The following is a 24,553-nucleotide window of genomic DNA, read 5'->3' as shown; positions in this document are numbered from 1 at the left end:
CAACATGTAATGACCTCAGGTGTCCAGCAGGTGGAGCCAGTCTACCACTGACTGTGTTTAAATGTTCTCCCCGGTGCTCCGGTGACATGAGTCGTCTCTTACTCACCTTTAACCGTCACTTTAGCTTTGCAGAACTCGCTGCCGCTGTCATTGGACGCCTTGCAGAGGTAGTCGCCAGCGTCGTGTTTGGAGGCGGGGCTTATCTCCAGGCAGGCCGTCCCGTCGGAGAAGCTGATCCTGGTGCTGCCGGCCGACGTCAGGTCCTTCCTGTCCTTCATCCACTGGATCTTCAGAGGCGGAGACCCGCACACGTGACACTTGAGGCTCAGCTTCTCGCCCTCGTCCACCGTCACGGGTTTGAGCGACACGTCGAAGACCGGAGGCTTCTTGGCTTCTGCAGGAGAGAAAACAGAGAGTTTCATCTGAGCAGCGGGACGGACGCAGCGCTGACGTCACTGCTACAAAACTCATCATCTTCTAATGACATGGTCAGAACTTCTACTGTCATAATAAAAGAACGAAGAAATAAGAGAATAAAAGAGAGAAAAGAAGAAAATGAGGAAGTGAAACCTCCGATAAAACAAGTCACACGCCTCTGTAAGCCACACCCACCTGAGATGCCGACAGTGATGTCACAGGAGGTTCTTCCCGCCTCGTTGGAGGCCTGGCAGGTGTAGCTGCCGCTGTCGCTCACCTGGCTGCTCTTGATGCACAGCACGGCCACGTTACTCTTAAAGCTGATGTCATATTTGTCGGAGCTGCTGATCTCCGCGCTGTCTCTGAACCAGCTGATGGAGATGGGCTGAGAGCCAGAAACCCGGCCCTCCATCTTCACCAGCTTCCCCTCCATGTCCTCGATGTGCTCTGACGGCTTCTTGGTGAACACGGGAGGATTCTTACGCTCTGAAACAAGAGAGGGAAGCCACGTGAGGACGGGAAGCTGCGTTCGTCAGCACAAAGAAACGCCATCACATAGGCTGGAGTGAGAGAAGAGGGGCCGAGGGGATGAGAGTTCGGGCCGGGGGGTAAAATACCTTTGACCGTGATGTCAGAGGAACACGAGTCCTTCCCCACGTCGTTCGCCGCGTGGCAGAAGTACTTCCCTGTGTCGGCCCGGTCCGCCTTCAGGATGCTCAGGTGCGGCGTGTTGTCCACGCAGCTCATCTTATAATTCCCCCCAGTGCGAATGTCTTTGTGGTCTTTGGACCATGTGACTTTAATGGGGGCGGAGCCAGTCAAGTGACACTCCAGCTCAATGCTGTCGCCCACTGTCACTTCCTGTGGTGACAACTTCCTGTCAAAGACTGGAGGGTATCTGGGTTCTGCAGGTCCGTCAAAGAGCGGGAAGAAGAACACGCCACAAGGACAACGACAGAAAAACACGCTTAGATGAAATGTTTCATAGTCGTTAGTTTGTTTATATTATTATTATATTAATATTTCACTGAGGTTCTGTTTTTTTTTTAAACATCTCTCTCTCAACCATAAACTGTGAATAAAGATGGATGACACAACGTCTCTTAAAAGTAAACTCAAATCATCTTGATCGCCCCCTGGTGTCTGGCTGCTGTACATGAACTCACCTCCTCCATGTTAGCAGATGGGACCGAGGTAAAAGAAAAGTAGACGTTAGATAAATGTTAGTAAAGATGTTTCTGTCGTTTCAGGTCGTTCTTCTCTCTGATGTTTGTTCTTGTTTCTGATCAGTTTGGTTTGAATCAGTTATTGGACGATATAAGAACGATCATGATTGACAGCTGGACAGACGGAGGAAGTGGACACGTGTCCTCCATCATTATTCACAGTCTGGAGTCCGAGGTTCTCCACCTCTGGCTGGTGACCCCACAGGTTCAGATCACATGTTTGATGGTTTCATAGAAGAACCAGTTTTATTGAATTGATGTTAAAACAAAGCTGAACTTAAATCAGTTTTATTAATTGAGGTAAAGGTTAATCAAACTGAAAGAAGAATGTTTGTTAGTGTTTGGGATCAGAAAAGTGAAGGATGACGTCAGAGCCATTCAACCAATGGGCTCTCTCCTCACTGACCTTGCAGGGTGAGCTTGGCTCTGCAGGAGGCGGAGCCAACGCTGTTGTTGGCCACGCAGCTGTACTCTCCAGAGTGTTTCATCTCACTGTGGTCGATCTGCAGCACGGCCGTGTTGTCATCGTACAGCATGGAGAAGTCCTTTCCGTGCGTCAGAGGCTCGCCGTCTTTCAGCCACGACACCTCGATGGGGGAGGAGCCGGCCACGCGGCACTCGAACCTGACCGGCAGCCCCTCGGTCTGCTGCAGGCTGGTGATCTTCTTGGGGAAGGTCGGCGGCGTTTTGGCCTCTGGAGGCGGAGCAGACGTGACAGGGAAATGTAACTAAGTACATTTACTCAAGTACTTCAGTAAAAACATGGAGTGTAATATTAAACACACATGTAAATGTACAACAGGTGATTTTTAAAATATGATGCTGAATAAAGAACAGGTTTTATATTTATTCATTTATTTCATCTTTATTTTTGAAATGGAATGTGTTAAATTTATACAACTTACTCGACAATTCATATTGTTAATGTTACAAATGAGCAGGTGGTTATTTTGAGATTGAAATATGTAAATCAGGTGTTTCACCTTGAACGTTGAGTCTGCAGCTGGAGGAGGCGGAGCCTATGCGGTTCTCCGCCTTGCAGCTGTATTCTCCGATGTCGGCCTTGGTGGCTTTGCTGAGCTTCAGGTAGGCCACGCCCTTCGTGTACTCCAGCTTACAGGTGGGGCTGGAGCGCACTTTCCCGTCGGCCTTGAACCACGACACCTTGATGTCGGGAGTTCCCGCCACCTGACACTTGAGACACACGGCGTCGCCGGCGGTCACCTCCATGGGCTCCAGAGACTCCACAAAGTACGGTGGCTCTGCAGTGACAAACACAAACCATCAGAATCTACCCCAAAATGACGCCTGCTTCTTTTAAGCTGGTAACCAATCAGAGCTGAGGACACACCCACTCCTCCAGTGACAGTGACCGGAGCTGCTAACGATCCCATAGAGATCCAGTGACTGAGCTAGGCTAAGCTAATTAGGAGCTGCTAAAGATCCCATAGAGATCCAGTGACTGAGCTAAGCTAAGCTAATTAGGAGCTGCTAACGATCCAATGGAGATCCAGTGACTGAGCTAAGCTAAGCTAATTAGGAGCTGCTAACGATCCCATAAAGATCCAGTGACTGAGCTAAGCTAAGCTAATTAGGCGCTGCTAACGATCCCATAGAGATCCAGTGACTGAGCTAAGCTAAGCTAATAGTAGCTGCTAACGATCCCATGGAGATCCAGTGACTGAGCTAAGCTAAGCTAATTAGGAACTGCTAACGATCCCATAGAGATCCAGTGACTGAGCTAAGCTAAGCTAATTAGGAGCTGCTAACGATCCCATAGAGATCCAGTGACTGAGCTAAGCTAAGCTAATAGGAGATGCTAACGATCCCATAGATTCAAGATTCAAGATTTTTATTATCAAATGCACAACAATAACATTAAGCAGTCGCTGGCAATGAAAAGCTTGAGTCACAGGCTCTCTTCTTGCAATGCTCAATAATTACAACCAAAAAAATAAAATAGAATAGAGATCCAGTGACTGAGCTAAGCTAAGCTATTTAGGAGCTGCTAACGATCCCATAGAGATCCAGTGACTGAGCTAAGCTAAGCTATTTAGGAGCTGCTAACGATCCCATAGAGATCCAGTGACTGAGCTAAGCTAAGCTATTTAGGCACGGCTAACGATCCCATAGAGATCCAGTGACTGAGCTAAGCTAAGCTATTTAGGAGCTGCTAACGATCCCATAGAGATCCAGTGACTGAGCTAAGCTAAGCTATTTAGGCACGGCTAACGATCCCATAGAGATCCAGTGACTGAGCTAAGCTAAGCTATTTAGGCACGGCTAACGATCCCATAGAGATCCAGTGACTGAGCTAAGCTAAGCTATTTAGGAGCTGCTAACGATCCCATAGAGATCCAGTGACTGAGCTAAGCTAAGCTATTTAGGCACGGCTAACGATCCCATAGAGATCCAGTGACTGAGCTAGGCTAAGCTAATTAGGAGCTGCTAAAGATCCCATAGAGATCCAGTGACTGAGCTAAGCTAAGCTAATTAGGAGCTGCTAACGATCCAATGGAGATCCAGTGACTGAGCTAAGCTAAGCTAATTAGGAGCTGCTAACGATCCCATAAAGATCCAGTGACTGAGCTAAGCTAAGCTCATTAGGCGCTGCTAACGATCCCATAGAGATCCAGTGACTGAGCTAAGCTAAGTTAATAGTAGCTGCTAACGATCCCATGGAGATCCAGTGACTGAGCTAAGCTAAGCTAATTAGGAACTGCTAACGATCCCATAGAGATCCAGTGACTGAGCTAAGCTAAGCTAATTAGGAGCTGCTAACGATCCCATAGAGATCCAGTGACTGAGCTAAGCTAAGCTAATAGGAGATGCTAACGATCCCATAGATTCAAGATTCAAGATTTTTATTATCAAATGCACAACAATAACATTAAGCAGTCGCTGGCAATGAAAAGCTTGAGTCACAGGCTCTCTTCTTGCAATGCTCAATAATTACAACCAAAAAAATAAAATAGAATAGAGATCCAGTGACTGAGCTAAGCTAAGCTATTTAGGAGCTGCTAACGATCCCATAGAGATCCAGTGACTGAGCTAAGCTAAGCTATTTAGGAGCTGCTAACGATCCCATAGAGATCCAGTGACTGAGCTAAGCTAAGCTATTTAGGCACGGCTAACGATCCCATAGAGATCCAGTGACTGAGCTAAGCTAAGCTATTTAGGAGCTGCTAACGATCCCATAGAGATCCAGTGACTGAGCTAAGCTAAGCTATTTAGGCACGGCTAACGATCCCATAGAGATCCAGTGACTGAGCTAAGCTAAGCTATTTAGGCACGGCTAACGATCCCATAGAGATCCAGTGACTGAGCTAAGCTAAGCTATTTAGGAGCTGCTAACGATCCCATAGAGATCCAGTGACTGAGCTAAGCTAAGCTATTTAGGCACGGCTAACGATCCCATAGAGATCCAGTGACTGAGCTAGGCTAAGCTAATTAGGAGCTGCTAAAGATCCCATAGAGATCCAGTGACTGAGCTAAGCTAAGCTAATTAGGAGCTGCTAACGATCCAATGGAGATCCAGTGACTGAGCTAAGCTAAGCTAATTAGGAGCTGCTAACGATCCCATAAAGATCCAGTGACTGAGCTAAGCTAAGCTCATTAGGCGCTGCTAACGATCCCATAGAGATCCAGTGACTGAGCTAAGCTAAGTTAATAGTAGCTGCTAACGATCCCATGGAGATCCAGTGACTGAGCTAAGCTAAGCTAATTAGGAACTGCTAACGATCCCATAGAGATCCAGTGACTGAGCTAAGCTAAGCTAATTAGGAGCTGCTAACGATCCCATAGAGATCCAGTGACTGAGCTAAGCTAAGCTAATAGGAGATGCTAACGATCCCATAGATTCAAGATTCAAGATTTTTATTATCAAATGCACAACAATAACATTAAGCAGTCGCTGGCAATGAAAAGCTTGAGTCACAGGCTCTCTTCTTGCAATGCTCAATAATTACAACCAAAAAAATAAAATAGAATAGAGATCCAGTGACTGAGCTAAGCTAAGCTATTTAGGAGCTGCTAACGATCCCATAGAGATCCAGTGACTGAGCTAAGCTAAGCTATTTAGGCACGGCTAACGATCCCATAGAGATCCAGTGACTGAGCTAAGCTAAGCTATTTAGGAGCTGCTAACGATCCCATAGAGATCCAGTGACTGAGCTAAGCTAAGCTATTTAGGCACGGCTAACGATCCCATAGAGATCCAGTGACTGAGCTAAGCTAAGCTATTTAGGCACGGCTAACGATCCCATAGAGATCCAGTGACTGAGCTAAGCTAAGCTATTTAGGAGCTGCTAACGATCCCATAGAGATCCAGTGACTGAGCTAAGCTAAGCTATTTAGGCATGGCTAACGATCCCATAGAGATCCAGTGACTGAGCTAAGCTAAGTGTCTGACAGCTGAGAGGTGGAGCTCACCGAGGATAGCGACGGCCGCCTCACAGGTGTCGTCTCCGGCCTCGTTGGACACTCGGCAGCTGTAGCGTCCTGCCGCCTCCTTGTCGTCGGTGCTGAGACACTCCAGGAGGCAGGAGCTCTCCGTGGTGGTGATGTTGTGTTTGTAGGAAGCAAAGATTTGCTGCCCGTCTTTGTGCCAGCTCACCGTGATCTTCGGTGTTCCGGTGTAGGTGCACTCCAGAGTTAACGGTTTCCCCTTCTCCACCGCCACGTCCTTCAGCTTCTTGGAGAAGGCGGCGGGTTCTGAGGGACACGATGACGGTTACAGAGGAACAAAGAGTGGACGCAGACACTGGTGGACTTCAATCAGTGTTTCTAGAAAAATACTTGACTGCTTAAAAATCTGTGTTTTCTGATATAAATGTACAATTATGTTTATTTCTCCTTCTGAGAGCTGTTGAATTTCTAAATTTAATTTCTATGTATTTGTTCATGTTTTTTATATAATTTACATTTCTTTGTCATAAGGGTTTGATCACAAAATAAAGAGGATCATTGACAAGTTGTACAAATAAACATACTGAATCAGGTGATGAATCAGTATTGAAACGTTTTAACTTCCAAATATCTGAATCAAACTTAGTTTTATTGTTTGACTGTGTTGTGGTTTGACTTTCTTCCTCTGACAGAATGAGCTTCAGTCTTTCTACTCGACGGCTGAACGAATGTCAAACATGTCTGACCTTTGACGGTGAGATTAACCGGACAGCTTTCCTTCCCGGCGTCGTTGTAGATCTGACATGTGTACTCGCCAGCGTGAGATCGGTCCACGTTGAAAAGCTCCAGAACCACCTGGTTATCCTTCAAGGAGAAGTCACATCCTCTTCCCGCCTCGATCTCCTTGGCTCCTCTGAACCACTTCAGCCGGAGCGGCGCGCTGCCTTTGACCATCGCTGAGATCGTCACGTTAGAGCCGGGCATGGCCTCCACCGGCTGAGGTGGCACCACAAAGGACGGGGGTTCTGAGAACAGAGATCAAACATGGAGGAGGCCGCATACTATTTATATATATATATATATTCTTTCACATCACAGGATTTAAACTGCTCTGGTTCATTATGTTTAAATAATAAGAGACTTTTGAGTATTTCTGACCTTTGACGACCAGCAACGCGCTGGTTTCACTGGATCCCGCCTTGTTGACGGCTTTACATTTATACGTTCCCGAGTCGGAGAGCTTCAGCGAGGGAACTCTGAGCATGCAGCTGTTCTCACTGAAGGAGATATCATGGTTGGGTCCACTCTGAATTTCCTCGTTATCGTGGAACCAGGAGATGGTGAAAGGAGGAGAACCTGACACTTTACACTCCATCTCTCCAGCTTCAGCGACAACTGTGTTACAGTCCTTCAACTTCCTGGAGAAGGTCGGAGGAATGAGCTTATCTATGAGGAGGAAACAGGAAGTCAGCGCTGCATCAGGACAAATGTATGACTTCAATGTATTTTCATTTGCAGAGTTTGGAATGAAACCTCAACACTGAGATGAGTCCAGGACTCCTGAGGGTCATTACGTCTGTTGACTGATTTTCAAACCAGCAGATTTCTGAGTTAAACCTTAAATGTCAGTTTTAGTCTTTCTGCTTTTTTAAAAATAGTGAATAAATAAATATCGAAAATTGTTGCATTTGTTGTAGAAAACCTTCTCAAAGAATCTAAAAAGATATCTTCAGCCATTTAGTTCCCACTCCTCCAGCATCGTATCGTCACAAACTTGAACATTAATACTCATCAAAGCCCGCGTTCAGAGGAAACACCAACCTAAGACGGTGAGATTAATTTTGCTCAGGTCCTTCCCGACCTCGTTCATGACCTCAAACGTATATTCTCCAGAGTCCACTTTCTCAGCAGAAAGAACGTTAAGGCTGGAAATCATCCGGGAGAATGAGATCTTGTATTTCCTCCCAGAGGCCAGCTCCACGCCGTCCTTGAACCACTTGGGGAAGAGCTCTGGGGTCCCACGCACTTTGACCTCCAGGGCGGCGATATCTCCTGCCGTCACACTCAGAGAGTCGGGCTTATCCACGATCATAGCCGGTTCTGGAATCAACGGAGAAGGAGCAGAACATGTTTTTAATCAAACCTGCAGGGGGACACAACTCGAGAGAAAGAGAGAATTATATGTTTACAAACCTAGAACAGTCAAGTTAGCGAAACACTCCACACTCCCAGCATCATTTCTGAGTTGGCAGCTGTATTTCCCCCCCGTAGTCGCATCGGCCTTAAACACTTTAAGAGCGACCTGGTTGTTCTCACAGGTGATTTTCCTGTTGTCACCGTCCCTGAGAATGTGATCCTTGTCTTGAACCCAGGACACAGTAATGGGTTCAGAGCCTTTAACAGAGGCCACAAGGGTCACCTCCTCTCCCAGTATCACTGTCATGTGTGACAGTTTCTTCAAGAACGACGGAGGCTCTGAAGAGAGGAGAAAAACATCGGGGGAAAGTCAGCAAGGTGACAAATGTAACTGGAACTAATGATTTTCATTTGAGATCATCGCAATTTCTACTGACCTCTGAGTTTAACTGACATCTGGCAGGTGTCACTTCCTACACTGTTTGACACTTTGCACTCATATTGGCCGGCGTCTGAGGCGTCTATCCCAATGACATGCAGCGTGGCCGAGCTGCCCTCGCTCACCATCTTATATTTCCTGCTCTCCATCAGAGGCTTCCTGTCTTTGAACCAGGTGATCTGGAACGGAGCTGTACCGCTCATCTCGCAGTACAGACTCACGTCCTTACCCTTCAGCCCTTCAACAGGCTCAGGCACTTTGACAAAAGATGGGGCATCTACAAAAAGATCAGCAAACTGTTAATGAGGCAAATGGATCCAAGACCAAACCTTAAAGCTGAGATCCGTAACACTGCACGATTTCACAAATCATTTTTTTGGCGCGAGGTTGTTGGAACAAGAGTCCAGTTGAAACGACAATCAAGATGTTGGAGTGGTTGTGGAAGATGTTTGGGACGAGAACTAAGATGAGGTGTGGAAGATGTTTGGGACGAGAGCTAAGATGTTGAAGAAGATGTTTGGGATGAGAGCTAAGATGAGGTGGAAGATGTTTGGGATGAGAGCTAAGATGAGGTGTGGAAGATGTTTGGGATGAGAGCTAAGATGAGGTGTGGAAGATGTTTGGGACGAGAGCTAAGATGTTGAGGAAGATGTTTGGGACGAGAGCTAAGATGTTGTGGAAGATGTTTGGGACGAGAGCTAAGATGTTGAGGAAGATGTTTGGGACGAGAACTAAGATGAGGTGTGGAAGATGTTTGGGACGAGAGCTAAGATGAGGTGGAAGATGTTTGGGACGAGAGCTAAGATGTTGAGGAAGATGTTTGGGACCAGAGCTAAGATGAGGTGTGGAAGATGTTTGGGACGAGAGCTAAGATGAGGTGGAAGATGTTTGGGACGAGAGCTAAGATGTTGTGGAAGATGTTTGGGATGAGAGCTAAGATGTTGTGGAAGATGTTTGGGATGAGAGCTAAGATGTTGTGGAAGATGTTTGGGACGAGAGCTAAGATGTTGTGGAAGATGTTTGGGACGAGAGCTAAGATGTTGATGAAGATGTTTGGGACGAGAACTAAGATGTTGTTGAAGATGTTTGGGACGAGAGCTAAGATGTTGTGGAAGATGTTTGGGATGAGAGCTAAGATGAGGTGGAAGATGTTTGGGATGAGAGCTAAGATGAGGTGGAAGATGTTTGGGACGAGAGCTAAGGTGTTGTTGAAGATGTTTGGGACGAGAGCTAAGATGTTGATGAAGATGTTTGGGATGAGAGCTAAGATGAGGTGGAAGATGTTTGGGATGAGAGCTAAGATGAGGTGGAAGATGTTTGGGACGAGAGCTAAGGTGTTGTTGAAGATGTTTGGGACGAGAGCTAAGATGTTGATGAAGATGTTTGGGACGAGAACTAAGATGTTGTTGAAGATGTTTGGGACGAGAGCTAAGATGTTGTGGAAGATGTTTGGGATGAGAGCTAAGATGTTGTGGAAGATGTTTGGGACGAGAACTAAGATGTTGTGGAAGATGGTTTGGGATGAGAGCTAAGGTGAGGTGGAAGATGTTTGGGACGAGAGCTAAGATGTTGTGGAAGATGTTTTGGACGAGAGCTAAGATGTTGATGAAGATGGTTTGGACGAGAGCTAAGGTGAGGTGGAAGATGTTTGGGACGAGAACTAAGATGTTGATGAAGATGGTTTGGGATGAGAGCTAAGGTGAGGTGGAAGATGTTTGGGACGAGAGCTAAGATGAGGTGGAAGATGTTTGGGACGAGAGCTAAGATGAGGTGTGGAAGATGTTTGGGATGAGAGCTAAGATGAGGTGGAAGATGTTTGGGACGAGAGCTAAGATGTTGTGGAAGATGTTTGGGATGAGAGCTAAGATGAGGTGGAAGATGTTTATGATGAGAGCTAAGATGTTGTGGAAGATGTTTGGGACGAGAGCTAAGATGAGGTGGAAGATGTTTGGGACGAGAGCTAAGATGTTGTGGAAGATGGTTGGGACGAGAACTAAGATGAGGTGGAAGATGTTTGGGACGAGAGCTAAGATGTTGTGGAAGATGTTTGGGATGAGAGCTAAGATGAGGTGGAAGATGGTTGGGACGAGAACTAAGATGAGGTGGAAGATGTTTGGGACGAGAACTAAGATGTTGTGGAAGATGGTTGGGACGAGAGCTAAGATGAGGTGGAAGATGTTTGGGACGAGAGCTAAGATGAGGTGGAAGATGTTTGGGACGAGAGCTAAGATGAGGTGGAAGATGTTTGGGACGAGAGCTAAGATGAGGTGTGGAAGATGTTTGGGACGAGAGCTAAGATGAGGTGGAAGATGTTTGGGACGAGAGCTAAGATGAGGTGGAAGATGTTTGGGACGAGAGCTAAGATGAGGTGGAAGATGTTTGGGAGAGAGCTAAGATGTTGTGGAAGATGTTTGGGACGAGAGCTTAGATGAGGTGGAAGATGTTTGGGATGAGAGCTAAGGTGAGGTGGAAGATGTTTGGGATGAAAGCTAAGATGAGGTGGAAGATGTTTGGGATGAGAGCTAAGATGAGGTGGAAGATGTTTGGGATGAGAGCTAAGATGTTGAGGAAGATGTTTGGGACGAGAACTAAGGTGTTGAGGAAGATGTTTGGGATGAGAGCTAAGATGTTGATGAAGATGATTGGGACGAGAGCTAAGATGAGGTGGAAGATGTTTGGAACGAGAGCTAAGATGTTGAGGAAGATGTTTGGGACGAGAGCTAAGATGATGTGGAAGATGTTTGGGACGAGAGCTAAGATGAGGTGGAAGATGTTTGGGACGAGAGCTAAGATGATGTGGAAGATGTTTGGGACGAGAGCTAAGATGAGGTGGAAGATGTTTGGGATGAGAGCTAAGATGAGGTGGAAGATGTTTGGGACGAGAGCTAAGATGAGGTGGAAGATGTTTGGGATGAGAGCTAAGATGTTGAGGAAGATGTTTGGGATGAGAGCTAAGATGTTGTGGAAGATGTTTGGAACGAGAACTAAGATGTTGTGGAAGATGTTTGGACGAGAGCTAAGGTGAGGTGGAAGATGTTTGGGACGAGAGCTAAGATGTTGAGGAAGATGTTTGGGACGAGAGCTTAGATGTTGTGGAAGATGTTTTGGACCAGAGCTAAGATGTTGTGGAAGATGTTTGGGACGAGAGCTTAGATGTTGGGGAAGATGTTTTGGACCAGAGCTAAGATGTTGTGGAAGATGTTTGGGACGAGAGCTAAGATGTTGTTGAAGATGTTTGGACGAGAGCTAAGATGTTGTGGAAGATGTTTGGACGAGAGCTAAGATGTTGTGGAAGATGTTTGGGACGAGAGCTAAGATGTTGTGGAAGATGTTTGGGACGAGAGCTAAGATGTTGTGGAAGATGTTTGGGATGAGAGCTAAGATGTTGTGGAAGATGTTTGGGACGAGAGCTAAGATGTTGTGGAAGATGTTTGGACGAGAGCTAAGATGTTGTGGAAGATGTTTGGGATGAGAGCTAAGATGTTGTGGAAGATGTTTGGGACGAGAGCTAAGATGTTGTGGAAGATGTTTGGGATGAGAGCTAAGATGTTGTGGAAGATGTTTGGACGAGAGCTAAGATGTTTTGGAAGATGTTTGGGACGAGAGCTAAGGTGTTGTGGAAGATGTTTGGGACGAGAGCTAAGATGTTGTGGAAGATGTTTGGGACGAGAGCTAAGATGTTGTGGAAGATGTTTGGGACGAGAGCTAAGATGAGGTGGAAGATGTTTGGGACGAGAGCTAAGATGTTGTGGAAGATGTTTGGGACGAGAGCTAAGATGAGGTGGAAGATGTTTGGGACGAGAGCTAAGATGAGGTGGAAGATGTTTGGGACGAGAGCTAAGATGAGGTGGAAGATGTTTGGGACGAGAGCTAAGATGAGGTGGAAGATGTTTGGGACGAGAACTAAGATGTTGTGGAAGATGTTTGGGATGAGAGCTAAGATGTTGTGGAAGATGTTTGGACGAGAGCTAAGGTGAGGTGGAAGATGTTTGGGATGAGAGCTAAGATGTTGTGGAAGATGTTTGGGACGAGAGCTAAGATGAGGTGGAAGATGTTTGGACGAGAGCTAAGGTGTTGTGGAAGATGTTTGGGACGAGAGCTAAGATGAGGTGGAAGATGTTTGGGACGAGAGCTAAGATGTTGTGGAAGATGTTTGGGACGAGAGCTAAGATGTTGTGGAAGATGTTTGGGACGAGAGCTAAGGTGAGGTGGAAGATGTTTGGGACGAGAGCTAAGGTGAGGTGGAAGATGTTTGGGACGAGAGCTAAGATGAGGTGGAAGATGTTTGGGATGAGAGCTAAGATGTTGAGGAAGATGTTTGGGACGAGAGCTAAGATGTTGTGGAAGATGTTTGGACGAGAGCTAAGATGTTGTGGAAGATGTTTGGACGAGAGCTAAGGTGAGGTGGAAGATGTTTGGGACGAGAGCTAAGATGTTGTGGAAGATGTTTGGGACGAGAGCTAAGATGTTGTGGAAGATGTTTTGGACCAGAGCTAAGATGTTGTGGAAGATGGTTGGGACGAGAACTAAGATGTTGATGAAGATGTCTGGGACCAGAGCTAAGATGTTGTGGAAGATGTTTTGGACCAGAGCTAAGATGTTGTGGAAGATGTTTTGGACCAGAGCTAAGATGTTGTGGAAGATGTTTTGCACCAGAGCTAAGATGATATGTGGAAGAGATGTCTGAGATTTTGGAGATGTTCCCGAAGGAAGTTTGAAATTCAGCTACATAGGAAAACTGGATTTGTTGGAAGTACAGTACGGACAGCTGATCTTTCTCTGATAGTTTTAATAAGATGATGGATTCATTTGTGATGTTGGGTCAACAGCCCAAGATGGCCGACTTGTGGATGTTTGATGGAACTACAGCTGCCAGAGTTTTGGCGATAAGATGTTGAAATAATGAGGAAATGTTGTTGTAGATGGGATCTTAAGATAAGATTGTGGAGTTGTGGAAGGATCTCTGGAGTGGAGGTGCATGTCTTTAACGATGTTTACGGACATCAGCTTTAAGCAATAACACAAGAACCGAATGACAGGGGCGGGGCATCAGAGTCATGAGTGAAGGAGCGTTAGGAATCAGGAAGCTGACCTTTCACAGTCAGTGTGCTGCTGCAGCTGACACTGCCAGCTTCATTCTGAGCTTCACAGGTGTAAACTCCGTCATCATCAAAGCTGGCGGAGAGCAGTTCCAGGACTGCCACCGAGTCAACAAAGGTTGTCCTGAGGTTGACCCCGTCTGTGACCTTGGAGTCGTGTTTGTACCAGGTCACTTTCAGAGGAGCTGTGCCACTGACTTTACACTCCAGGCGGAGTGAATCGCTCTGCTTCACAAACTTAGTGGCAGGGAGTTTCAGCACAAACTCGGGTGGTTCTGTAATGCCAAAGTACAGACATGTTAGCTGCTGGAAGCTAGAAGAGACTTGGTGGTGACAGGCAGGATGTCAGCTGACAGTGATGGGTTAGCAGCAGACGCACGATGTTGTGTCAAATACAAACGCAACACAAATGGAACAAATGGTTGTTGAAAAGCTTCAGCAGCAAAATAGCTTCAAATGAAAACATGAAGGTTAAACCTTCGAGACAGAATCACTGGTTTGATCCAGCGAAGCGGATGAAATGAAAACAGCCACAAGAATTGAATTAAAAGAGGAGGATCCAACCTTTGACTGTCAGGTCGGCACTACACTGAATGGAGCCGGCGTCGTTACTGACTTGACAGCAGTACGCTCCGCTCTGGGCCACAGCCACTGAGTAGAGCTCTAAGAAGCAGCTGGTCTCCTCCAGCCCAGTGAAACACGTGGGCCCGGTCAGGAGCTCCGACTCGTCCTTGAACCATTTCACAGTGAACGGAGCAGTTCCTTTAAAAGAGCTTTTAAAGCGTACAGTGGAGCTGGGCAGAGCCGCCTGGGACTCGGGCAGTGAGGTGAAGCTGGGAGGTTCTGAAGGAAATGAGACGGAGCAGGGTGAAGACACAGTCACATTTTGGTTGAGGATTAAATGACCACTCACACTGGAGATCACGTTCTGACCTTTGACCAAGAGAGAGGCACTGCTCTCACAGCTTCCTGCTGGATTGGTCAGTTTACAAGAGTACGATCCTGCGTCGGATCTGTCCAGCTGCTCGATCTCGATGGACACAGCGTTGTCCTGCTGGATGAGTTTGTGTTTGACACCACTGGAGACTTTGGCGCCGTCTTTCTGCCACTCCACGCAGATCGGGTGGGAGCCAGAGATTTTGCAATATATCTGAACGAAGGAGCCCAGGATCTCCTGCATGTCTACCAGCGGCTTGATGAAGCTTGGAGGAATTACTTGCTCTGTTCCCAAGAGAGAATGATAATAATTACACTGTGTTCAACGTGTCGAACTCTACCTCAGGTGTGTACGAGTTTTACACCGACCTAGTACGATCACTCTGACTTTGCAGGAGCAGCTGCTGATGTGGTTGGACACCTGGAACAAGTATTCTCCATCGTCCTCTTTGTGAGCCGACTGGAGCTTTAAGCTGCTCGTGTTGTTCTCAAAGCTCAGTTTGTGCTGCCTGATGGACTGAAGCTCTTTACCATCTTTCATCCACTTCACTTTGAGCTCAGGAGAACCTGTTACTCTACAGTCCAGACTGACTGGGTCTCCAGCTGTGACCTTTATCACCTCTGGCTTCTCTGTGATCTGAGGAGGCTCTACAAGGCAAAGGAAAGTCAAACATTCATTTAGTGTCTGAGCGACACATCAGGACCATGAAAAACCCGGTGATCAGTCAATGTGTACCTTGCACTGTGAGGGCAGCAGAACATCTGTCCTGCCCCGCCTGGTTGACCACCTGACAGGTGTATCTCCCACTGTGAGTGGCCTCACAGGCAGGAATCCTAAGAGTGGCCACATTGTTCTCAAATGTTCTCTCAATCTTTGGATCTTCCAAAATCCAGCTCTCATCTTTCTGCCATTGTACAGAGAGAGTGGGAGAACCCTGCACGACACACTGAAACTCGGCCATGTTACCCAAGACAGTGGCGCTGTTCTCAATCCTCCTGGTAAATGTTGGTGGTTCTATTACAGAAAACCAGTGAAATGTTAATTAAACACTCAATCATCAGCTCAGAAGATAAACATGTGATCTGTGACCAGACGGACCTTTGAGCTTCAGCGTGGTCTTACAGGTGCAGCTGCCCACCTCGCTGGCAACAGTGCACTGATATTCACCCACATCAACAGCTTCACATCTGTGCACCTCCAGAGACACAGCGCCGTTCATCTGGGAGAAGACATGTTTGGCGCTGGGTTTGATCTCCTTTGCATCTTTGTGCCACGAGATTTCAAATGGACCCGTCCCAGAAACCTGACTCTCAAAACAGGCGCTGGAGCCTTTCACTACTTCCACTGGAGTCAGCTCTCTGACGAACGAGGGCGGTTCTGAGATGAGAGGAAACAGGAACCGGACTTTACTCACTTCCTTCTTTCCTTCACATTGTAGGAACCAGACTTTTCTTTACATTTCTTTCTAGAGGTTTCCCATAGAAATAAATCTAAGACAAATGTCCACTATAATGGTATCCATTAGGATGCTAAGGTTGCCAGAATATACAGGATTCACTTTACACCAGAGGACAGATTCCATTTATCTTCAGGTTGATCATTTTAATTTGTGTTATTTCTGTAAATGTTCAGAAAACGTCTCTTTTCAGCTTCTGCCTCAATCACTTAGTTTCAGCTCGCTCTGATTGGTCAGCTGGTTCCAATTGCAGATTAAAATTTACACACTAGATGAAAAATACATCATGTTTCCTTTGAATCTAAAAACTGAAATAAAGTGCACAATGCAGGAGAGACTTCCTCCTCGGGTTCTTTGGGAAACCTCTGCTTTAAATCCTTTATTTTAAAACACTGTCATCATGTCCTCTGACACAACTGACCTTTGACCTTGAGCTCCATGCTGCAGCTCTCGCTGCCGGCCTCATTACGAGCCTCACAGTAGTAAATCCCACCGTCTTTGCTCTCGGGCCCACAGACTTCCAGAGTGGCCACAGCGTTAGTGAAGGAGATCTTGAACCGATCACTGGGGAGGATCTCCGAACCTTCCTTGAACCAGCAGACGTCTATCTCAGGTGTTCCGGCCACGTGACACTCAAAGACTTTACTCTGACCGAGACGCACCACAGACACACGGGCCGGAGTCCGCACGAACGTAGGAGGCTCTACGGTATAAAATAAGATGATTGATGTGTGAGATTGAAGATGAGTAAATCTGTGATGTCTATGAAGTTGAAAGTGTTTAAGTTTCCATCCAAATGTTTCTCAGACTTTAAACACATCAGAGTGTTTCCAGAACCTCTCGCTGCTTACAGGTTTCTTTGATTCTCTGGATCGGACCATGGTTCAGTCTGATCCAGACCCAGACCACTTGTTCTGGTCAGATTAAATGTTGGTCCCTAGTCTGGACCGTGGTCAGAGGAACCTTTCAAACCAGATACTTTGGATCAGACTAAACTGAGAAGACTGGAGGTCTGGAGAAAATAGAGTCCGTCTTTGATTAAGTCCTACGAGCACGTTCAAGGGTTTGAAATGAATGCTCTATCGAGAAGTGGAGGATCAGTGTGACTCCAAAGGAAAGACACTCATTTAAATTCAAGATGCACTAAAGCACATGAGAACAAATGGATGGAAACATTGTCACACAAAGACCATTGACCTTTGACAAAGAGTGTCGTCTGACATGAAGTGGAGCCGACGTCGTTCTGGATCTCACACACATATTCTCCAGAGTCGGAGGTTTTAGCAAAGAGAAGCTCCAATGAGCTGCAGGTGTTGTCTTTGGTGACGGAGCAGCCGGCACCGGACAGAATCTCCTTCTTGTTTTTGAACCATTTGATGGTTAGTGGCGGCGTGCCAGAGAGCAGAACGTTAAACTGGACCTTAGAGCCCGGCAACACGTTCATGGACTCAGGCTTTTCAAGAATACATGGAGGTTCTGGAAAAGAAAGAACAAACCTGGTGAAATTTGCAGATCTTCCAACGGCTCGTTGTGTTTCTTTACCACAACAACAAACCTTTAACAAATAAGATCCCAGAGCACTGGACCGTTCCTGCTTTGTTTTTAGCAATGCAGGTGTAGCTGCCGCTATCTTTAGCATCAAGTTTAGAGATCTCCAGCAAAGCAACATTCTCAAAGAACGTGCATTTCTGTTTGTCATCAGTCTGGATCTCCTTCTTGTCTTTGTACCACTGGATGATTATCGGCAGCGAGCCAGACACAAGACAATCCAGATGAGCAAATGATCCTTTGATTCCTTCTGCCTGCTTCAGCTTTCTTGTGAAAGACGGTGGAATTATTTGATCTAACATTGGTAAAAAACAGAAGAGGTGAGAAACAATGTTCCAAGTAAAATGAAAATAAACAAATAATAACTTTCACATAAACAACTGACCAAGAACCGTGAGCGTGGCTTCGCAAGAACTTTGGCCGACGTCATTTGAAACCTGGAAGACGTATTCACCACTGTCACTTTTGTCACTTTTGATGATCTTGAGCACAGAGCTGGTGTCCGTGCTCTGAACTTTGAATCTCTGGCCTGACGTCATCTCTTTGCCAGCCTTCAGCCATCGGGCCTTCAGGGGCTTTGTGCCTGAGAATCTGGCCTCGAGCGTGGCCGGATCCCCCTGAGTCACACTGATGGACCTGACCTCCTCCGTGACCTGAGCCGGTTCTGAGACGTCAAACACAACAGTCAGCAAAGAATCAGAACCTGACGTCATTAACGGAGCGATGAACCAAGAGCTGATGAAAGTAACAAACTGAAGTGAAGATCCATTTGGGCTTTATCAACTCACAAGGTCAGAACATTTAAATAGTGATTTCCAGTAAATGCTCAGAGGTGAATCCTTCACGTGGGTCATCTGAGGGCCGGACTGTCAAAGACATCAAGTCGATGCTGATAAGGTCACATGAGATGATTATCATCGTTAAGGGAGATACGGGCTGACGAAGTTTGAACTTTTTGGGGAATCATGTGATCAAATCAGCCTGAATATGTCTTTAATATCTGTGATGGTGCGAAAACTATGATTTGACAGAGGATGACTCTCATGAAAAGGACCAATGACAAATTCCTTGCAGGAAGAAAAGTAAAAGAAGTCGAGCTTTAACTTATTCTTGTTAACGTCTGACACATGTTAATTAGATGGAAATGATTGGCCGGTGCCAATAAAGAATAGATTGGAACCTCCTTCAGTTTCCCTCTGAAACACCGGCTGCTTCACTTTGAAATGACTTCACTTCATGAGTTGATAACGATCCCCTGAACCCACTCAGAATCATTTTACAGTTCCACAGAATCGAACCTTTGACGGTCAGCACCGCGGAGCAGGTCTGGCTCCCGGCCTGGTTCTGGGCCTGGCAGCTGTATTTGCCTCCATGTTTGCTCTGTAAGCTGCTGATGTGCAGCAGAGCCGTGCTGTTCTCATAGGAGATCTGAATATCTTCAGCCTCTTTGAGCTCATGGTTGTCTTTAAGCCAGGACACAGTCATGGGCTCTGAGCCCTTCAGACTGCACCTCAGAGAAACCTGGTTCCCCACCAACAAGCTGAGGTTCTCCAGCTTTTGCACAAATGATGGTGGTTCTACGAGAAAAGATTCAGAATTCATGATATTGCCATCGTTGTAGAATGTGAACCTTGTTAACTCAGACTTATAAATCCTTCTGAACCAACCTTTGAGCGTTACTTGACAATCACAGGCTGTCCTCCCCACCTCGTTCTCAACCACACATTGGTACGACCCAACGTCTCCTGGCTCGACTGCCAGGACCTGCAGCGCCACCAGGTCCTCCTTCACAGTGATCCTGTGTCTCTTATCGTTTCGAATGGGCTTAGCGTCCTTAGAGAACGACACAGTGAAAGGGGCAGAACCAGAGACCTGGCTTTCCAGGATCATCTCAGAACCTTTCACCACATCTCTGGGTTCCAAGGTTCGGACAAACAACGGTGGTTCTATAAGGAAACAGCAGGGGTGTGAGGACGACTACTGGACCACACATGACATGATGAGGATGGTTACAAATAATTGAACTGAGTTATATTGAGAAAATGAAAATATGATCTTTCTGAATGACTTCTATAGCTCTAATGACGTATAACACATCAGTTGTTACTCTATAGAGAGGCTCCACCTCTCTGGTCACCGTGTGACACCTTCACTGATTTGTCTTCACAACATAAGAAAAGAAAAATATCTTCAGTGTCACAATAAAAGTCTTAATTTCCTGACCTTGTGATTCACTGAAAACTGAAACAAACGGAGTTGAAGCAACAGCAGAAGAATCTTTGATGTGAACGAACCTTTGACTGTGAGCGTGCTGCTGCAGCGGTCACTTCCTGCCTCGCTGGACGCCACACACACAAACTCTCCACTGTCCTGCACCGTGCACTCAACCATCTGCAGAGATGCCACTAAGTCAGTCATGGTCATTGTGTATTTATGAGCGGAGCTGATCTCCATTTCATCTTTGAACCACTTGAAGGTGATCACGGGGCTGCCCGTCACTTTGCACTCCAGCCTGGACGAGTCGCCGCTGGTAACCAGCTGGGTCGTCTGAAGCTTCTGCACAAAGACGGGAGGTTCTGAGAGAAGAGGTCAACACTCGTTATCGGATGAAGACATAACGTTCGTATTAAAAGAGGAGTTGATGACACTCGAGGATATAGAGACGCTGAGGACAGGCACCTTTCACAAACAGCCCGGCGGTGCAGTCCACCTTCCCGGCGTCGTTGGACACTTGACATGTGTATTTAGCAGAATCACTGGGTTTCACTGAGTGAAGCTCCAATGAGCTTGAAGAAGCATCTTTCTTTATGAAACATGTTCCTCCAGTGAGAAGCTCCTTCTCCTCTCTGAACCACTTCACCACCAGAGGAGCTGTTCCAGTGAAAGCTGCTTTGAAGGAAACTGTTGTTCCTGGAATAACATCCTGGTGGTCTGGTTCCACAGTGAACACAGGGGGCTCTGGGGGCCGGTAACAAAACACAATGTAAATTTCACATTAGCATGAAATAATTAAAGGATTAAAAACAACAAACTGAAGAACAACATTAGCCAAGCAGTGATAACCTTTGACATAGAGCGTGCCGCTGGTTTCTTTAAAGCCGGCTGAGTTGGTGGCTTTGCATTTGTAAACTCCAGAATCAGATTTCTCCAGGTGAGTTATTCTCAGAGTCACAGAGCTGTCTTTGAACTCAGGCTGGAATTTGGACCCGGACGTGACCTCCTGGTCGTCTTTGAACCAACATATGGTCATTGGCTGGGAGCCTGACACCTTACACTCCATGGAGATGTCATTACCAACGTTACCATCGACTCTTTTCAGGGTCTTGGTGAAAGTTGGAGGCATTATCCGATCTGGTTGTTGAATAAAGAGTTTCTCATATGTTAATACAGTTTCATTCTGTTTAGCAGCACTGAGATGAAACTCACACATATAAAACCAGTTTATCAAAGTTATACAACGTTTCAGTTTGAAAACGTCGACTTGACAAATGTCTCAAAAAGACGTGAATACAGTTTGATTAAGTTTATTGCAAACCCAATCAATAAATATAGATTTTGAACTAATCTTATTTAATTATAAAACTGCGTAGGTATTATAAATCATGGAAATAGCAGAGACCCGAACTGACCTAAGACCGTGACGGAACACGTGCACTGGTCTTTCCCGACCTTATTCGACACCTCCATCTTGTATTCTGAAGTGTCGCCTTTTTCTGCCGTAAGAATCTTCATGGTGGCGACTTTGTCCTTCAGAGACATCTTATATTTACGGCCACTGATCATCTCCTTCCCGTCTTTCAACCACTTCACTTTGAGCTCTGGGCTTCCAGAGAGCGTGCACTCCAGTGTGGCCGAGTCTCCTGCGCTCACACTAATGGACTCGGCAGGTTCTATGACTCTTGCAGGTTCTGGGACAAGACAAACCCGTTTGTTATTGAGACATAAGAGTGAAGACATAAGAATCTATAGAATCTAATCTGAAACTAAAATCTCGACAAGTATCTCTGGATCAAATGTCCTCTGACCTTGCACGATCAATGTGGCTTCGCTTTTTTGTTGCCCCGCCTCATTCTCGGCTTGGCACGAATACTTGCCGCCATGACTGATGGCCACTGTTGTTATCAACAAGCTCGCAACGTTGTTCTCAAACGCCAGCTTGATATTTGGATCATCATCTCTGAGTATTTCAGAGTCTTTGGTCCATTTAACAGTGATGGGTGCTGAGCCTTTAATGGTTCCCTGTAGTTTGACTGTATTTCCCAGTACTGCTGTGGCGCCCTCAACCCTCTTTGAGAAGGTTGGTGGTTCTGGAAAACACATGATTAGTTAAAACTGAATCTAAAAGATTGAACCTCAGTCCCGGTTTAATAGAACTCGTACTAACCTTTAAGTTTAGCTAAAGCCTTTGAGGTGACTTTCCCCACATCGTTAGATATCACACACTGATAATCTCCAACATCTGCACTCTCAAAGGTCTGGATCTCCAGCCGTGACAAGGAGTCCTGAGAGATTATTTTATGCTTCTGATCGCTGGTGATGGTTTTCTTGTTTTTTAACCAGCTGATTTCAAAAGGCGCCGTCCCTCTGATCTCACACTCCAGCTGAGCAGCGGCGCCCTTCACCGCCTCCACCGTCCGGAGCTCGGTTCTAATGCTTGGTGGCTCTGGTGCCAGATAAAGTGTTCGTAGTTAATACCAAAGATTCTGTGAACTGAACAATGAGTGTGAAGTCAACCTGAGATCAGACAAACCTTTCACAGCTATGAGGGAGTTGCAGTTCTCGCTGCCAGCGTTATTCGACACCTCGCAGGTGTAACTTCCACTGTCTGTGACCACCAGGTTCAGAATCTCCAAAGTGGCAACTCCGGTCTTAAAAGAGATTTTATATTTTTCTCCATCACTAAGCTCTCTCTCGTTCCAGAACCAGTGGATGTGGAGTTCGGGCGATCCTTTGACAGTGCACTGTAAGCGTGCAGCTATTCCCTGTTTCCAGATGAACTTAGGCTCCATTTTCTTAACAAAGTTCGGAGGCTCTGCAAAGAGTTTTTAGTTGAAAAACACCAAGAGTTTTAAACAAAGAGACGTAAAAAACCTAAATAACCATGACAGAAGAATCTGAACGAGATGCAAAAGAAAAGGCAAGAAGTCAGCAGTGCATAGTGTTAGTATCAGCAGTAACCCCCCCGCTGTATGTTTTCATACAGGAGCTAACGGAAGCTAACGGAAGCTAACGGGAAGATCACTCTGAAGATCTTACCTTGAACTGTCACCACAGCCTCACAGGACGAGCTCCCAGCCTCATTAGTGGCTGTGCACACATATTTCCCAGAGTCCTTCACTCTGGACTTGGGTATCTCAAGAACGGCCACCTTGTCCTCAAAGGACAGTTTAGACTCAATGCTCTGGTGAACCTTTTTGCCGTCCCTGGTCCAGGTGACGGTCACACCCGTGTCCTCGTCCACCTGGCTCTCCAGCCTCAGTGGCTCATTGACAGCGGCTGACACCGGCTCAAAGGTCTTAACGAAGCCAGGCTTGTTGATGACCTTGAGTTCTGTGGTGAAGGTCGCCGTGCTGACACTGTTGGAGGCCTTGCACAGGTACACTCCCTGATCGCTCGGCTCAAGACTCTTAATGTGGAGGGAATATTTGCTCTTTTCACATTTGGTGACATAGTGTCCCTCGGAGGAGACGGCTATGTTGTCCTTGTGCCAGACAACCTCCATGGGCGAGGAGCCAGTGAGCGAGCACTGGAACACAGCTTGTTTGCCCACATACAAAATCATTGGGTCTGGTTTTGAAACAAATACCGGCGGGTACATTTCTATGGAGAGCAGGTAGAACATAAAGAAATTGGAATAAATTTTGAAAAGTGGAAAAGAATCAACATAAAAAATAAGCCAACGTGTGCGATGCCAACTTGTTGTTCAACGTTTAAACATGAGAACATTTTATCGTCAACATTATCAAATCAAACATGACACCAGATCCAGTTTTTCACACGCAAACGTGAATATAATTCTCTCTCTCTCTGAAACAGACATGCGTAGAGTGATGTTTGAGAAAAGGTCCCTCAGGGGTCTTACCGGTGACGATGAGCGCGGCGCTGCAGCCGTCGGTGCCGTGCTGGTTGGACGCCTTGCAGCTGTATTCACCGCTGTCGGCCTTCACCGGGTTCAGGAGCTCCAGAGAGGAGCTGCTGAAGCTGCTGATGATTCGGTACTTCTCGCTCTGTCTGATCTCAACGCCAGACTTGTACCATTTGAAGGTCACACTCGGAGCGTCCTCGATCTCACATTCGAGCTTGGCCTGTCCGCCAACGTTAATCTCCAGAGGTGAGATCTTCAGCCTAAACACCGGTGGCACTAAGGCACACACAGACAAATGAAAGGGTGAATGTCAGTAAAGGAATCTGTGACACAGGTGAAAACAAGTGACTGATCAGGAACATGAATGGTGAAATGTACACAATGGAGGGAGGGACGTGTGACTGTGGAGGAGAAAATTAGCAAGAACATTAGCCCCATGGTTTCAAAAGCTGCCAGGAAGAAGAAGTTGGGGGATTGTGGGGCTAGAGTTCAAGCTAAAGGGAGGAGAAACAAAGGTGGAAGATGAAGCAATGTCACGGTGAAGCCCTGAAAGCATGCAGAGAGAAAGTGCAGATGTGAAGAGAATGAACCAAAGGGATGATCACACAACAAGGGTTCGAAACAAAGGAACCTGAGGTCACTGACATGCCACAGTGACCATGACAGACCGTGAAGTCTGCCTGAAGACCATGATCACCACAACCATTGAAGCAAAAGCTTACTGTCTGAAGCCAGACCTGCATGGCTGTGATGGTTCTGGTCTTTAGGCAAGTACTGACCATACAATGAAGTGGAACAAACAA

General features: G+C 46.4%; 1 protein-coding gene across 1 annotated transcript in view; it reads right to left on the bottom strand.

The window, feature by feature from the left end:
- LOC133021930 (titin-like) overlaps positions 1 to 24,553 on the bottom strand; it is a 179,775-nt gene that overhangs the window by 117,674 nt on the left and 37,548 nt on the right. The window contains exons 37-49 of the mRNA XM_061088939.1: positions 23,748 to 24,026; positions 13,718 to 13,999; positions 8,624 to 8,902; positions 8,244 to 8,525; positions 7,872 to 8,150; positions 7,209 to 7,496; positions 6,797 to 7,075; positions 6,075 to 6,356; positions 2,627 to 2,905; positions 2,050 to 2,337; positions 1,035 to 1,322; positions 613 to 903; positions 107 to 394 (exon numbers count right to left, since the gene is read on the bottom strand). Coding sequence (XP_060944922.1) covers positions 107 to 394; positions 613 to 903; positions 1,035 to 1,322; positions 2,050 to 2,337; positions 2,627 to 2,905; positions 6,075 to 6,356; positions 6,797 to 7,075; positions 7,209 to 7,496; positions 7,872 to 8,150; positions 8,244 to 8,525; positions 8,624 to 8,902; positions 13,718 to 13,999; positions 23,748 to 24,026 — 3,684 coding nt within the window. The remainder of the gene's footprint in view (positions 1 to 106; positions 395 to 612; positions 904 to 1,034; positions 1,323 to 2,049; positions 2,338 to 2,626; positions 2,906 to 6,074; positions 6,357 to 6,796; positions 7,076 to 7,208; positions 7,497 to 7,871; positions 8,151 to 8,243; positions 8,526 to 8,623; positions 8,903 to 13,717; positions 14,000 to 23,747; positions 24,027 to 24,553) is intronic.

Source organism: Limanda limanda, chromosome 16 (assembly GCF_963576545.1).
Source record: "Limanda limanda chromosome 16, fLimLim1.1, whole genome shotgun sequence".
In the NCBI taxonomy this organism is placed as follows: domain Eukaryota; kingdom Metazoa; phylum Chordata; class Actinopteri; order Pleuronectiformes; family Pleuronectidae; genus Limanda; species Limanda limanda.
Note: the sequence above shows the minus strand (reverse complement) of the source record. Positions and strands in the feature narration are given on the sequence as shown.